This window comes from Gavialis gangeticus, unplaced genomic scaffold (genome assembly GCF_001723915.1).
Source record: "Gavialis gangeticus isolate Ggan-Ray unplaced genomic scaffold, GavGan_comp1, whole genome shotgun sequence".
Taxonomy (NCBI): Eukaryota; Metazoa; Chordata; order Crocodylia; family Gavialidae; genus Gavialis; species Gavialis gangeticus.
This window is the reverse complement of record NW_017729031.1, coordinates 64,144,298-64,160,270: the sequence shown is the minus strand read 5'-3', so window position 1 is coordinate 64,160,270 and position 15,973 is coordinate 64,144,298. Positions and strand designations below refer to the sequence as shown.

At 44.5% G+C, this 15,973-nt stretch overlaps 1 protein-coding gene across 2 annotated transcripts in view; it reads left to right on the top strand.

Moving 5' to 3' along the window:
• The window catches only part of PDE1A (phosphodiesterase 1A), a 480,938-nt gene that overhangs the window by 453,450 nt on the left and 11,515 nt on the right, over positions 1-15,973 (top strand). Inside the window, exon 18 of one of the 2 annotated variants that reach the window (XM_019523052.1) lies at positions 9,250-9,774. The exons of the other annotated variant lie outside the window; for it this stretch is intronic. Within the exon in view, the coding sequence (XP_019378597.1) occupies positions 9,250-9,347 (98 nt within the window). The 3' untranslated portion in view covers positions 9,348-9,774. Of the gene's footprint in view, positions 1-9,249; positions 9,775-15,973 lie in introns of those variants that run through there. 2 annotated transcript variants of the gene reach the window in all.

The window sequence follows — 15,973 nt, the reverse complement described above, 5'->3', positions numbered from 1 at the left end:
GGGGGGGGGGGGGGGATATGCTAGACAGCTTTCAACTCTAAACTGTCTTTCTTTAGCAGCAAGGGGAGCAATCATGATAAGCATTGCTTATTGCCAGGAAGGCTGATGCTAGAAAAGTTGTTAAACTATTTATAATTATGTTATAGTCATTCTGAGTTCCCAAATGTAGGGTCCTCTACATATGGAAGTAAAGGAGTGATGGGATCTAATGAATGATCCATATAATCACACTTCCTGCCCTATCACATGTATGGCAGGAAGCATGATTGTGGGATTGTGCAACAGAACGCATCGCACCTTATTAAAGGTGCAGGGGGAGCCCAATACCAGGCTCCTCCACCAGGAAGAAGCAAGTTCCCATCACTGGGAGCCCTCTCAGTTGTGCGACTCCCAGCCCTGGTGGGCCTGGTGCACCCTTGCATCTGGGAGACCCGTCAGCTGGGGGGAGACTCTACTACACGTGCCAATTAAACTATCTATGAAGCCAGTACATTTTTGGAGGTCTAACTTTATAGCTGGTCGGAACTTTTTATGGCATGATATCTACTTTGAAGGTGTAGCTGTTCTCTAGGAAATTGCACAATTAACCCATTAATTGCACAGTACTGGTAATATATAAAAGTGACCTCACTTCCATTCACTCTGGAGATTTTACAGTTTACAAATGAGATAGTTTATCCATTTTTAGGCAGAGCTACTGATCTAAGCAACATTTTATGGAGAATATAAAACAAATTCTCTGCTGTCAGACTTTTGTGCACTGGTAAATGTTCACATTGAGTCATTTTATCACTTTTTGAACTCCAAGATTATACAATAATACAATATAATAAGAACATGAACAGGCACTTCGATTTTGTTTTAAACAAAATTTTACATTTGAATGTATTTTTTATTATCTTGCGGAACAGAAATATATTCAAGTTCTAGTAAGTGGCTAGTTGCAGATACCACACTTCATTGGTCTATATTGAATTTAATCTCACCTTCTGCCTTCTAAGAACAAATAAAGGCCATGGGGAAATGGAGAGTTTCTAGTTTTTCTGAGCAAAAAGGGATATTGGACTCTTTCTTTGTTAAAGGCAGTTATGCAAATCCTTACAGTAAATCAGTCTGACTATATTATTTAAAGACTGGTATTTGTTTAGGCCAACATTGCTTTTTTCACAATAATTTGTTATTCTAATAAACCACAGCAGGGCAATAATGTAAGTAGTGACTTGGGCATAATGGTTGGATAGTATGCTAATTTTTGTCTTGTAGTTTTACAAAGTAGCAATCTATTGTCATATATAAAGAGTTCCTGCATTTAGTTCTCTGCAATATCTACTGTGATATGGAAAATGTAAAGCATTTTACTGAGATCAGATGAAGCTAGTTATATACTTACAGGGGCCCAATGATAATATAAGTAATTGCCTGTTTGGTCCTTGTTTGTCGTGGTCTGGCTACAGATTTAGGTTGCCACCATATATGTTACTGTGGTGCCTAGAGGCACAAACTGATTTAATGGCTCATTTGTTGTAGACACTGTACAAACACAGTGCCCTGCCCATTCAGAGTTACAACAAAGAATGTTTTGTTCTGGCTACCTGTTTAAATCCCCTTAGCGTGTGTAACGTTGTTACTTCATGCAGTGGAATTTAGAGTAAATTAATTTGCAACATCCAATACGAAGGAGAAATCTCATCTTTATTGATAAAGTACTTTATATTTGCAGCTCACAACCACAATTAATTCAAAATAATTTCTGCACCTTATAACTAGAGAACAGCTTGTAGCAGTGGTGCCCAACATTCCTGGGCTGTGGGCTGGATGACTGGTGCAGGGTTAGTTAGTGAGCCAGTTTCAGTACATGGGATCTGTCTCTGGGCCTAATCCAGCACGTGGACAGCACATAGCTCCAGCCCCACATGTTCCAGATTGGGCCTGCCATCCCAACCTCAGACTCTCATTCACCAGATTGGGCCCCATGTGCCAAATTGGGCCTGCCACCTTGGGCCGATGCACACTGAATTGGGCCGCAGACAGAGGCAGGGGTGAGGCAGTGTGGAGCAGCCCTGGTATTACTATTCAGGCATCTAAGAGAGTCAGTGGCCCATCAATGACCCTTTGTTCTTTATTTCACAGTTGTTAACAATCATCTCCTCTTTTAATGGACATTCCACTAATTAAGCTAATCTATTTTAGTGCAATTTTTCTATCTGCTAGGTGTTTTCTACTGCTAAGTGTTTTCTATTGCACAGCTTATGCTACTCCACCTCCCCACCCCATGCCCTGTGCCTGGAATGCTTGTTTTAATTTTCACCGGCCAGCTAGGACCAGCCTCCAAAATCTGGGACTGTCACAGCTAAACTGGGACATATGGTCATCCGAATCATGTATATCACGTTGAAAACTGTTTCTTGTTCCTTGTGGAAAATTTTCTCACTGGGTAATATAGTCTCATTTGAATTTTTACTTCCTTCTGTAAAATGTCTATTTCATCAAAATATTTTGATTTTTCTAAGATTTGATTCAAAATAATATTTTGAAACCATTAATGTTTTTGTTTTAAATTTGATAGGTTTATTTACTGTATCATTTTAAAGTCCAAATACAGCTTAAAATATTTTTATTTGAACATTTTGAAAAGGTTGATCAACAATATAAAAGCTGCTCTTTGTTTTGATACTTCTGAATGGGTTTTTTTGGAACTTTTAGTTTTGCAGAAAGTTTGGATATTTTGATTTTTCTACTAATTCAGACTAAATATGTCCAGATATCCAAATTGTTCTAAAGATAAAATTTCTGTTTCCCAAACAGCGGTAGTCATGTTTTGTGATACCGATACTATAATATTTGAGGACTTGCTGATGAAAATCATGGCAGAACTGAATACAGGAGGTCAATGTTAATTACAGTCCATGTTGTGTCATATTGACTTAAAATAAGATGAAAAAAGTTTCAGAAGAAGACAACGCTTGTGTGTCAAAGGGAATCTAAGAGTATACCAAAAAGAAATTAAGATACGATTGGTTGGTTGACCTTTGTGTAAAAATATGTGATTATACAGCATGCCTTAACATCATAATAATTTCTATTTTCTTGTCCTTAAAAATGGTTTATCTTTGGAAGAAAAGTGTGGCTTAATGAAAAACCAAAAAGTGTGCTAAATAAAAATAAGGTATCTGGTAAAGTTATGTGAACATAGAAGTGCAAACAAATTGTTGAGAAAAAGAGCAAGCTTCATGTTAAGGGTAACAGGGAGGTCAAGTAAAGTGTGTCAACAGTAAAATCTAAATACATCTGGAACCAGACACTTCCTGTCTTTCTATCTTTCCATCCACTCTGTAATACTTTGTTTTCCATTTCACCTAATGACTAAAACTTAGGGATTTATTGTCTTTCCTATATGGACAAAAGGTAGTGACAAAGAAGAATGCATATGTAGACTTATTCCAGGGGTGTAGGTTGTAGCCATGTTTGTCTAAGGACATAGGCAGACAAGGTCCTTTGGGTAAATCTGATATCTTTTATTAGACCAACTCAACAGCTTGGTCTAATAAAAGATATTGGATTTACCCAAAGAACCTTGTCTGCTTATGTAGACTTATTTTATATAACCAAGAAATAACTTGCATGGGTGAAAGCCTGTCATGCCCCTGTGAGCTCTGCCACCAGCAGACCCCCTGGCCTGACCCCAGCATGAGCTGGGAGATAAGTGGGGCCCATGATGGGTGGGCAGTAGCCAGTGGGGCAGCTGATTGGAGCCGAGGATGGTCACGCATCCCCATGGATCATGCTTCGGCCAGCCCCTAGAGAGCCATGCAACCGGAGCCATGCAGACAGACATGCTCTGGGCCCAGCACATGAGTTGGCATGGGAGTTTGTGCAGAAGAGTGAGCAGAAGGGGTATGAGGCTCTAGGTGGCAAGCCTAAAGAGAAGGGTCAACACAGTAGTAGCCCAGGCTGCTACCTGTGCAATGGTGTTGACATGCCACACCCCAAGATCCCCCCACCCATGACTGGAGCCCCCACCTCTGGTACCACTGAGACCTCTACCCAGTCAGAACCTATAGCTCCAGCCTCCACACAGATGGAGCCCCTGGCTCTCAGCTGTGGGGGCTGCCTGGCACGTATGCAGGTGTCTGGGATCAGGAGCAAGGACACCTCCCCTTGTGGGGTGTGCTCCACACTAAAGTCCCTGAAATACCAGTTAGGGGGGCTCCAGGCTATGGTGCAGAGGCTGCATGCCATCAGGGATGGTGAAGAGGAAATCTATGCCTACAACTAGGCTCTTTGCCAAAAGAATGAGGAGGGAGGCACAAAGAAGATTAGCAGGATGAGGGCGCACAAGAGGAGCCCCCATGAAGTCCAGCCGGGGGTCACTAGGGTGAAGGTTGTCTCCAGCCCCAAGGCACCCTGCACTAGGGTCACCATCCTCCTGGAACATCACAACAGATTTGAACCCCTCACAGCAGCAGTACAGCCTACTGAGCTGCCAGCTCCAGAAGTAGAGGAGAAAGGCAACTTGCAACCACCCCAAGAAAGAAACGAGTGATCATCATAGATGACTCCCTCTTGAAGGCAACAGAGAGACCAATCTGCTGCCCCAACCCCTTGGCCCATGAGGTCTTCTGTCTCCCATGAGCCCATATCCAGGATGTAGCTGAGAGGATCCCAAAACTTGTCCAGCTCTCCATCACTACTCCATGCTCCTCACCCATGTGGGCACAGATGACATGGCTTGGAGCAATCCCAGCCAGGCTATGAGTGGCTACAGGGCTCTAGGGGTAGGGCTCAAGGGATTGGGGCACAGGCAGTTTTTTCCTCAATCCTCCTGGTTATGGGTCATGGGCACAGGAGGAAGAGACTAATTGATGAAGTCAATAGAAGACTGCGGTGCTAGTGCCATCACAAAGGTTTCAACTTCTTCGACTACCAGAATCTAACAGAGAGAGGAATCCACAATGAGTGGCTGCTCCTTAAGGACACAATCCTTGAAGCACAAGGGAAATCCATCCCAGCCTATAGGAAAGGTAGTAAAAGGGCTGGGATGCCCCTGTGGCTAAATAGGGGACTCATGGCCCTCCTGTATCTGAAAAGAGAAGCCTACAAGGGTTGGATGTCAGGGAACATCACCAAAGTGGGTTATTCAGTGTAGGGTGCAAAACTTTAACCAGTTCAAACAGCAGGATTCTAGCACCTGATATCATCCTGAGTCCACCAACACTGGTAGTAGCAGAGATATGGCTGAACTGAGGTGAGACAGGACCCCATCTGAAAAAAAATGCCTCCCCATTTTCCAATGAGTATAAGCAAGTTATGGACCTGAGCTCCTCCAATTAGCCCCTAGTTTGGATGATGTCACCTTATCCTTATAACAGCATAGTCTGTCCCTTGAAGAGGAAGAAGTCAGCCCTGTTGAGAGAGCCCATCTACAGGGCCTTTAGATAGGCTAGGAGTGACTTGCTTTAAAAAGGTCCTGGAAGAATAGGCAGGAGAGGAGGAAGCAAGCTGTGAGCAGAAAAGTTTGCTAGAAGGAGGATCCAGACTGCTTTTGGGGGCTAGTGCCCAGAACAGGACAGAAGGGTTTGGTGTTTGTTTATATGGTCACTTGTCTGTTTCTTGAAGACTGGGTTTTATTTAGGAGAACTGGCTAGGTACTTTTGTTTCTCCTGGAACAAAATCTGCTTGCAAAAGCCAGCAGGGTAGACAATCTGCTTACAATTGTCCATTCATAGCTTGAACAAAGCAGGACTTGAAGGAATTTTGACCCTTTTCTTCATGTAACACACCCCTCTCCATTCACACATCCAAATACATTCTGTCAGCCTGTTATGCCTGGTTTTGTGTTGAGGCAAATTGCCAAATGGTGATCTGGTAGGTCTATGTGTGTCATCTTGTTGGAAAATTGGAGTTTCAGCCCATAAAATATATTGGATCCTTTAGGATAAAAGGCAGCAGGCTATATAAGGAAAAATACATTATACTGAGAAGGCTACAGTATCAGCTAAGTGGTCTTTTGTAGAGCATCTGTGTCTCCATAAAATTCTATGAACTGACTAAAGCAGTTTGAATTTGTAGCAATAAACTTCTCAATAAAGAGTAGAACTATCATGACCTCCTGTAAATAATGAAATAAATTCTGAACATTACTGTCCCTTATTCCCACATTTCACCCTTTACTTTAAAGAAAGTAATCACTATTTTACTCTTCTGTGGAGGTTTCCAGAGACTTAAATTACACTTACAGTAAAAAGCCAAGGAATTATGCAATTTCACTGTGATACTAAAAGGTCTGGAGTTCATGTGTTGAAAGTGAGTACATTTTGTATGATGTAGTGATATTTATCAGTAGATGTCCTTGTACAGAAACCTCCTCACTCTGTAGAGGGAAGGGTTATACATTTCCTCTGGCAATTCAAACATGTCATGGTGCTTCCAGAGAGTCATATTTCTAATGCAAACAGTTTCTAATGAAAATCAATTTGGGAAATATTCATTGCTCATTTAAAGTTAGGCACATCTGCCTGGATTCATGTGCCTCACATTGCACTGCAACCTTTTAAGCTGCAGATCAACAACTAATGTGGGTTAGCCATCAAAATATGGCTAACCCAAATTATTGACTTTTGTTGATGTGGGGGCATAATTGTACAGAGCTGTGGTTGGTGGATGGGCCTTTTGGGGGTCAGGCTGTAGTCTACTTCTTCAGACAGAGAGTCTTCTATATCTGTAACCGTAATGTTTAGTACATAAGTTAAATTTTGGCTGTTAGAACTAGTGGAGTGATAGGGTGTGAAGTAAAGAGAAAATGGGTTTGTAATATGTTTGCACCATATTATGCCTGCTTAGCCTATAAAAGTGTAACGCCTCCAGGATTGACAAAGGAAGCAAATTCCCCAGTGAATCTTGGCATCTACGTGTGAAAGGTCCTCGCCTTGCATTCAATAATAGTCTTACTGTGCCACTGTTGCATGTGAGGAGTTGGACTCTGGCTATTTTCCAACCTATGTGGACCTTCTCTCTTCAGGTGTACATGCAATCTTTCCTTGTGGTCTCTTAAATAGAATGGAGCCCAAGAAGTTGCATTATGGCTAGCTCTTATGGGAATACTGCCTTCTGTTCCAGTGCACTTGTAACCTTATGCTTTTCACATATGTACATATTCAGTTTAGGTCACAACTTAACGCTAGTCAAATACTCTAAGTTTCATGTTTTTATTTCTTAGGCATTTTTGTAAGCCTAAGTCTTCTCTAGCATGCTGCCTGTTGCATTGTAGTGGGGCACTAAGTCCTGCCTTGTACTTCAACATTTCTCAGGTAGTGGCATATAGAGCACTGCTGCTCTCCACAGAGATGACTGGTTTCTTTGTGATGACTCCTTCTTTCAAGCTGAGAGAAGCAGAATAGGTATGATGGGAAGATAAAGAAGGAACAAAGGGAGATGGGATGATTCACTTTTTTAAGGCAAAACACAAGGCTTTAAAGATGGCTGAAATACACAAGTCTCTTCATTTACTATTAGTAAGCATCTACTGTAGCTGTGACAGAGATATGAGGTGGCTGTAAATCCAGGGTTGAGTGGTGGCCAGTCTGTGGTACTCTTATCTCTACTAGGGGGAGCTCCACTTTGTGAAGGATCTAGGAACTTCACTGCCAGCCTTTTACAAGCTTCTGCTTTGAGATTTTTAGTGCTTGTAGGTGTCTGACTTTATTAGCCACCTGGTTATACCACCACTTGTACCAGTGTTCTCCCTGTTCGGGCTACCATGAGCAGAGAACTGACTATCAAATGTTTCCAGAGTAACCCCTCTGAAAAAACAGCATATCAATGGTGAATGAAAGCCATCATTATTTTTTCTTTTCATATTCCCATCTCCATTAAACAAATTATTTCACAATCAAGTACAGCTATTGTGAGATTACCTCAAGTAATACCTTTCCTTTTGCTTGTGTTATGAATTAGTAACATTCATTTAAAAAATTGCTTATGTTTAATTAAGGAACTTCATTTTTAATGATTCATAAAATTCACATTTCTGACATTTCTCTTGTCATGATTGCCCCCAAATGCTTCCTGAAGCAAGAAATATCAAAAGTTAAAGAAACCAGTAAATCTGCAGTAACTGCCTAGATAAGAGTCTAGGACTCTATTATAAGTTAATGTCAATAGTAGAGAGCATGCAAGTGCATTGTCAATCATGACATCAATCTTTCATAACATTCTGGAGTATAACCAAGTAAAGCATCAACAGGCAGATATACATCAGCAATATAGTAGTTCAGTTTGCATTCACTCAGGGCACTTGTACACGTGATGAAAATTGCCCTATTGTGTAGCTTAATGGTGTCACACTTTACATGTATGCAAGTTTTTGGCCATTTAAATGAGTTTGTGTCATCATAAACTAACCCCCGTCCCATTGTAGTATGGTTTATGATGCTGCAACTTGGAATGGTGCAGCCATTAATCTGTCACATGTACAGCCCCTTTGTCCCTCTAGTATCACTTCAATTTTTGTGTAGTGAGCTCACTTGTCTACCACGTGTCACTACAATTTGCAGGTACTTGTGTGTAATGAATGATTTAGGACACCCTTGGCAGGCCAGGGGGGAGGGGAGGTTGCTTTCTGCAGGGATGTCACCAGAGCACAGCATCAGGGCACCCTACTGTGTGACATGGTTCATTATAGATACCTCCAACTGCTAATGGAGGTACTGGATCACTGTGAATGCACAAGGACAGAGGCCTCCAGGGCATCTTTGCCTGCTGAGACATTGCCAACTACTGCTGCAACTTGCAGGGGCTTCAGTGAAGAAGATAGTGGCAGAGTCCCCAGTCATGTCACCTGCCACTTCCTCTGAGGAAGATAGACCATGGATCTCGACCTCCACACCCGGTATGTGAAGCCCTGGGAACCCTTTAAGTCATCTTTCACCTGAACCAACAGCTACAATTAGGCTGGGCTGTGAGGTGAAGGGTGGGGGGGAAGGGTTGGCATAGAACAGTGTTTTAAAGACCCTGGGAGTTAGTGGGCAGTGTAGGGAGGTACAGAGCATTGCATAGCAGGGAGGTGCATCAGTAGCTCAAGTGGGTGGGCACTTGTTTGCAGCCACTCAGGGCCTGTTACCGCCTGTGGCCAGACACCCCTTCTCAGCCATTTTGGGCCAATCGCTTATCCACCCACAGGGTTCTCTTGAGTGCATTTTTTTAGACGGCTGAGCATCCTTCAGTCTATTTCCTGCATCTCTTTATTTTCAGCTCTGCTTGCAATGCCACCACCAAGGACACAGGCTACCAAGGAAGGCTGCCACCACTGCATGCACAGACAGGTTTGTGAATATCCTCAGAGACTGTGAGTATTGGCTGCATGAAATGGTGAGACAGATCCATCTGGCTATGGGCAGATTCATGGCTGTCCAGCACAACAGGAATCGCTCCAAGTCCAGGAGGCATTCCCAGACCCAGGAGAACTGGCAAATAATGGCTGGGCTCCTTGAAATGTTTCTATGCCTGCTGGTCATTGGTCCTGCTCCTTCCCAGGCTGGTATGAATCCACGCTTTGCCATCCACCAGTTCTCAGTCAAGCTTGGAAAGTGGACCTTAGAGCTAAGATCTTTTAGTTAAAAATGATTATTGCTTAGATTTTTTTTTTCATGAATCATGCATTGTTACAGTAGTAAAAAGAAATTCTTCTGTTCTAGTAACTATGGATTGTTATCTTATAAAACCTGTTCTGTGGTTTGTTTAATTATAGTTAATATTTGGTTTGTAAATAAATGTTTCTATTTGGATTGTTCGATTCCTCACTTCATGTTCTCCGTGTGTAAAAGAGGAAGTGTAGAAGGGTGGGGGGAAGGGGTTTGCTGGCTTGTAGGGTGAGGGGCTTGCATAAGCTGCTAATGGGCAAGCATGTCTTTCAATAGTGGCAATTAGCAGTTAATCAAGCCTGCCTGCCTGGTTTTGAATTTGTTTTGTTCTCCTCCACTCCTAATCACCAGCTGAACTCTTGATCCCTGAGAAGCTATGTGTGTTCAGAGGAAATATTGTGTGCACTGTGCAGCACCCACCCAATTGTCGCTCTCTGCATTAACAAAAGTCTGAGCCAGCCCACCACCACCCAGCCTGGGTTTGGCTGCTGTGTCTTTCTCTGGTCACAATAATAAAAGCCCAGGCCTTGAAACTCCCTGCTCCTCCACAAGATCCTCCCTTGTGTGAGGTGACTGGGGAACACTGAGAATCTGCATGCCCTCAGAGGAAATACTATGGGTGCTGTGAAGCACCCTGGATTACTGCTCACCACCATATGCCACAGTATCCACATTCTGGGCGAACACCACCCCTGCTCAGTCCAAAGGTGGGCGTGTCCTCTTTCATTAGTGTAATGTGTCTGAAACAAGCCTGGTTTTCTTTGGTTTGGCTTACCTCTTCCCCATAACCCATGCCTCTATGACCTTTTCCAGGACAGCAGACAGACATGGATGAAAATTCATTTTAATTTCACCAAAGCATTTATTTTACTGTCAGTAACTGAAGCAGAACCAAAATAATGCAGGAACATAATTCCCACTCCCCAATTTCCTATAGAAGCAACACCAGTAACAACTAAAAACCCATCATCTGTCATAGGCTCTTCTTCCCCCCCTCCTGCCCCCGAGTGCTACCTCTGTCTCACCCTCCCCTTCATCCCTAAAGTGTAGTGGTGCTCTCTTTGGCCTGCTAGAGTAGGGGAGGCTCTCACTCACAGGCACAGTGAGGTTGTCACTATAGGGGCTGATCACAGATAGGGGTCTCTATGAGGGTCAGCCCACGGATAGGGGCACGGACAGTGGATGTTGTATGGGTGGTCCTGGGGGGGCGCAGCTTATGAATGGGGGCTGGGGTCATGTATTTAAGGAGATCCTCTCTAAACATGCCGTCCATTCACCAGCTCTCCTTGATATTTTGACAGCACTGTTTGGCCAAGTCAAGGAATTCTCTTGTGCTGGTCATGATGTCCCAGTGAGTTGCTACCTCTCAGTCTCACCTTTCTATACACCTTCTGGAGTTCATCCCATCACTCATACATGGATCATACTCATGATTCTGAGGCCGCCACCAAAGTCTCCATCATGCTTTCTCTTGACCATTGTTGCCTGCAGTGGTGTTCATGCATTTGCTCAGCTCTGGTCTGTGCTGCTGTCTGCACTTCAGGTGCACATCCCAACCTTCCAGCGGATGTGGTAGCTGATAACAGGAATGGGAAAAAGAAAAGATATTCATGATCAAAGATCTTGTCTCCACCCCCTGTAGTGGACAGACTATTGGTGATCACCAAGCAGCATCCCTTCCATTTGGTGTATTAACACAATCACCCACAAAGGATGATTATGCAGGAACCCAGATGTGTCTCCAGTCCCAGGAGTTCATTGTACATCTCTCAGCAGCACAAATTCCTGCCAGTAAATGAATTAATGCTTCCCCACAAGCAAGTTTAAGAGAGGGCACAGCAAGTCCACCCCCATGCAAGTGAAACATTGCACAACGGCAAGAAATGGACATATTTGCTGCTTACAAAATTAACACCCTCCCTCCCACCTCAGTGCACTTGGCCTTGGTGCAAAAGCAGGGCTAGATCTACATAAGCCCTAGTCACCAAAACCAATCTAAGCCCCTTCCCCATAACTTACAAGTCCCCAGGTGTGGATCCACAGGCATCTCTGGCACTGATACCAATCTTTGGTCCTCTGGAATTTTTGGCCCATCCCACAGTTCTAGGGACATTACCATCATGGATCCAATATGTCCTTCTCCTCTGGGTTATGTGGACAAGGCATCAGGGAGAGCAGGGTCATGGTAAAGACAACTTTGTTTCAGCTGTTCCCATCCTCCAGCTGCTGCAAGCATGCACCTCTCACATCTGATTGGTTGCCTGAAGGCTGTGCAGTGCATATTGCACTGCCCACTGCAGTGGCAGGACAGTCTGTGGACTCTTGCAGGGTAGGTGATACTGTGGCCTCCTGCACCCCCGTCATACCCAAGGGTCAGAAGAAAGCATTGCCTGTGTCCTTTGTGAGACTGCAGGACAGCTGCTCATAGAATGGAGCTATTGTACGTCTTGCCCCTGAATGAACATTTTAGTCGTTAGCCCAATGGAAAGCACATTTCAGGGCCTTCATCTTGTTGCAACACTGTGCACTGTGCACAGTCCCAGTTGTAGCCATACACCTTCATTTCCTGGGCAATGGCACATAGATTGGCTTATTTAAGAGGGCTGTACAAAGCTCCAGTCCCTGATTTGATTTGGTGGAGATTTGACCCGATTTGATGGCCAAATCTCCAGATCTGAATTGAATCAGGAGACCCTTTAATCTCTCTAAATTGAATCAGAATCTCTTTGAATTGATTTGGAGAGATTCAGAAAGATATAACAATTCAAATATAGACACAGCTTTAAATGTTTTTTCTACATACTCAGGCTACCAGGCGGCTCACAAATGCTGCGATGGTGGGGTGGATGAAGCATCCCACAGGAGCACAGGGGGCTCCCCAGCATGCTTGGCAACAGACCTGGAAGTGGACCAGAAGCACTTCTGGTCCACGTCTGAGTCCACTGGGGAGTGTGTGTGGGGGGGTCCCCTGCACTCCCTCCCAGCTCAGTGACTGGTGCCTCTTGGGTCTGGGAGGGCACCCGGGGTCCCCACACAACCAATCGCTGAGCCAGGGGGGTGCAAAGGACCCCCTGCACTCCTGTGGGATGTTCCATCTGGCCCACCATTGCAGTGTTCATAAGCCATGCCTGGTACCTCAAGGTATGTAGAAAAAACATTTAAAGCTGTGTCTATGGCCGAATCACTGATTCTGCAAATCAGCATCGAATCTTCCAATTCAACTGAATCAAATTGGGGACAGTGATCTGAATCAATTAATTGAATCACTATCCCTGATTCAGGCCAAATCCGAATTTGAATTGAATACAGCCTGTTTTGCACACCCCTGTTATTTAATCAAGTTTGCAGCTGCTCCAAAACCTTTTGTTCTCCCTAAATATCAATCAACTCTGCCAGTTCTTCCCAAGCCCAGTTGGGCCATGGCTTAGGAATGTATCTGGCTGCTGCTCCAGCCCAGCAGACATGGAGTGCCTCCACTGAATATTTTCAGGGCCAAAATGAGTCACTGAGAGAGAGGTCACTATGCTCTAACCTGAGTTGTGAGATGCTTTCTGCCCCTGGCTGAGAGCAGTTATATAGACATGTGGATGGAACATTTTCACGCAGGTCTGAGTTTCTACATGTGCATAACTATGCAGGTGTAAACTGTGTCTCAGTACCAGCACTCATACAAATCTGCTCATGTGACCTTTCCTATCAGAACACCTGTGACTTCCATAGCCTGCCACAAATTGTCCCCCAGACCCCGCATTGTCCAGAAGGATAGTTGTTAATGGCTTACTGCACACACACACAGAATTCTTTATCTGGCAGTTTGCTATGAAGTATGAAGGGACTGTGGCTGTCCCTTCAAGCACACCTCCCCACCCCATCCCACCATGGCAACACTGTCTGACCTATGAAGTGCTCAATTGTGCTCCTGGGTGTTTATTTCATCTGAGGGGGGAAAATTCAAGGTTTGTCCAGTCAGTCTTCTGCTCAGAGCCTGCCTTTTCTGCTAAGTGCTTGATGCATTTCAGGGGTGATTCCCCCCCACACCTAAAACCCCATGTTTTTAGAGGAGGGGTGGTTACAGGAACCTGAGATGTGTAGAAATTGAAATGTAAAGCACAAGGTTGTTATAATGCTGATGATCCTATTCAACAGCACTACATATTCAACTCCCTTCGTGCATGCAGGTGGTGCTCTGAGTGAAACAATAACTGTTGTGTCCTCCACAACACCATGGCTTCAATAATTCCTGATGGAATCTGCAAGGAGAACCAGATGCTGTTGGACACCCTGGAGGTACCCAACTGGAAAATGGTGGCACTTGATAATACAGAGATACAGATACTGAATTCAATGCAGACTATGATGGACCTTCTACAAAAGTGCCAATGTAGGGTAGCAGCTTCTCAGGCCTTGCTATACTAGTCAATGGGTCATGAGCTTCAGTCAGAGAACCGAGAGGAAGCTGTGGATCTTGAGGCTGACAGTGTTCTGTGGATCAACCTACAGAGCAATAATTGCAAGGTCTGGCCCATGCAAGCAGCTCTGACTGGTGGGAATACATCATACTGTCAAATTGGGATGATCACCAGTGGCTTGAGAGCTTCCACATGATCAGGGACAAATATGTGCACATAGTCTCGCTGCTGTCACTGCACATCGAGCTCCAGTCATTGCATCAGAAAAGATGGTGGCCATTGCCATCATGAAACTGGCCACCCCTACCAGTCTCTGCTTCATTGGGAACCAGTTCAGCATGGCTCCCTGAACAGCTGGGGTGGTGATACATGATGTATCCCAGTTGTTGCAGGATGTTGTGGTGAACAGCTTCATCTGTCTCCATAACTTCTGGGAAGTTGTTGAGGGTTTCAAGACCATGGGGTTCCTTAACCGCATGGGTGCATTGGATCAAACACACATCCTGGTCCTATCCCCATCCCAGGGGAGCTGGTCATTCAGCAACAAGAAGGCTTTTGCTTTGGTGGTCCTCCAGGCCATAGTTGATCACTGAGGACAGTTCACTAACAAGTATACAGGCTGGGCAGAAAGTGCATATGATTGATGTGTCTTTTGAAACTCACTGCTGTCTGGCATGATGGAGAAAGGACAATATGTGCCCAGGATCCCTGATGCAGTGATCTGGGGTGTTGCTATGCTCCCACTTAACATAATGGATGCGGATTATCCCTTCCTGCCCTGCCTCATGAAGCCATATGGAGGACAAATACTCACCAGCAAAAGAAAGGATTCAACTACTACCTCAGCAAATGCCAGATGACTGTAGAATTTGCCTTTGGCCATCTGAAAGCATGGTGGAGGTCACTGAACTACAGGCTTGAGGTGGAGCCAGAAAATGTTATGGTGTTCATTGTGGCAGCCTGCATGCTCCACAATATTTGTGAGACCAGGGAGAAGGTATTCAGTGAATCCTGGTCTGAGGAAGTGCAGGAGGCAGTGGCTAGACAGAGTCATGGGCAGATAGTGCATGGTGCCCCCTATAATCATCATACAAATGCTAGTCAGGGAGCCATTGTGCAGAATTGCCTAGCCACACACATTCTGGCCACTGCCAATGGAAAGGGTGCTCTGTAGACCACTGATCAATCAGTACTGAATGCTAAACCACTCAGCTGTTACCACTGAGTGTTTCTAGAAATGAAATAAAAAATTTCACTGCAGCCCTTCCTTCTGTTTCATAAGTACATTGTCTGTAGTGTGGGGGGCAGGCTGTGGTGATGCTTGCAGGAAGAGCGAGAGGGGACTGAAGTCTACAGGTTTTCCTTTGCTTTGTGTGGATGGGGGGTGATATGCAGCAAGGACATTAAAATAAATTACCTACTGTGTTGGTCACATTAACTCAATGCCCAATATGTGCACAAAGAAATAAGAAATTCATGGGGTGCTGATTCGTGCACATATTATAAGTGCTTGGAGAATTTCAGCACCCTGTTTGGAGAGGGGGGAGGTGATAATGAAGCAGCTCTCTTCTGTCTCCTGCAGGGCGAGTAGATGTAGGAGGGGGTATGTCCAATCAGAAGGGCAGAAGCTCTTATTAGCCTGCCAGGGAGCTTGGATGGTTGGTATGTGGATTTGACTTAGGCAGGCAGAGCATGGGGGACAGCCTGAGGGAACTGGGACTTGGGGGCTATGGGAACAGAGACCTGAACAGAGATGTGGCAAGCAGTGACTGGGGATGGAAGAGAAACATTGAATGAAGCAATGACACCCAACAATGAAGGAATGTGGATGCAGAAGGGGGAGTTCCAGGCATCTTCTGGGATTGGGACCCCCTGTGTGATAATGCAGGTAGCGCATTATCAGAGTTTCAATTAGTGCACCACAAC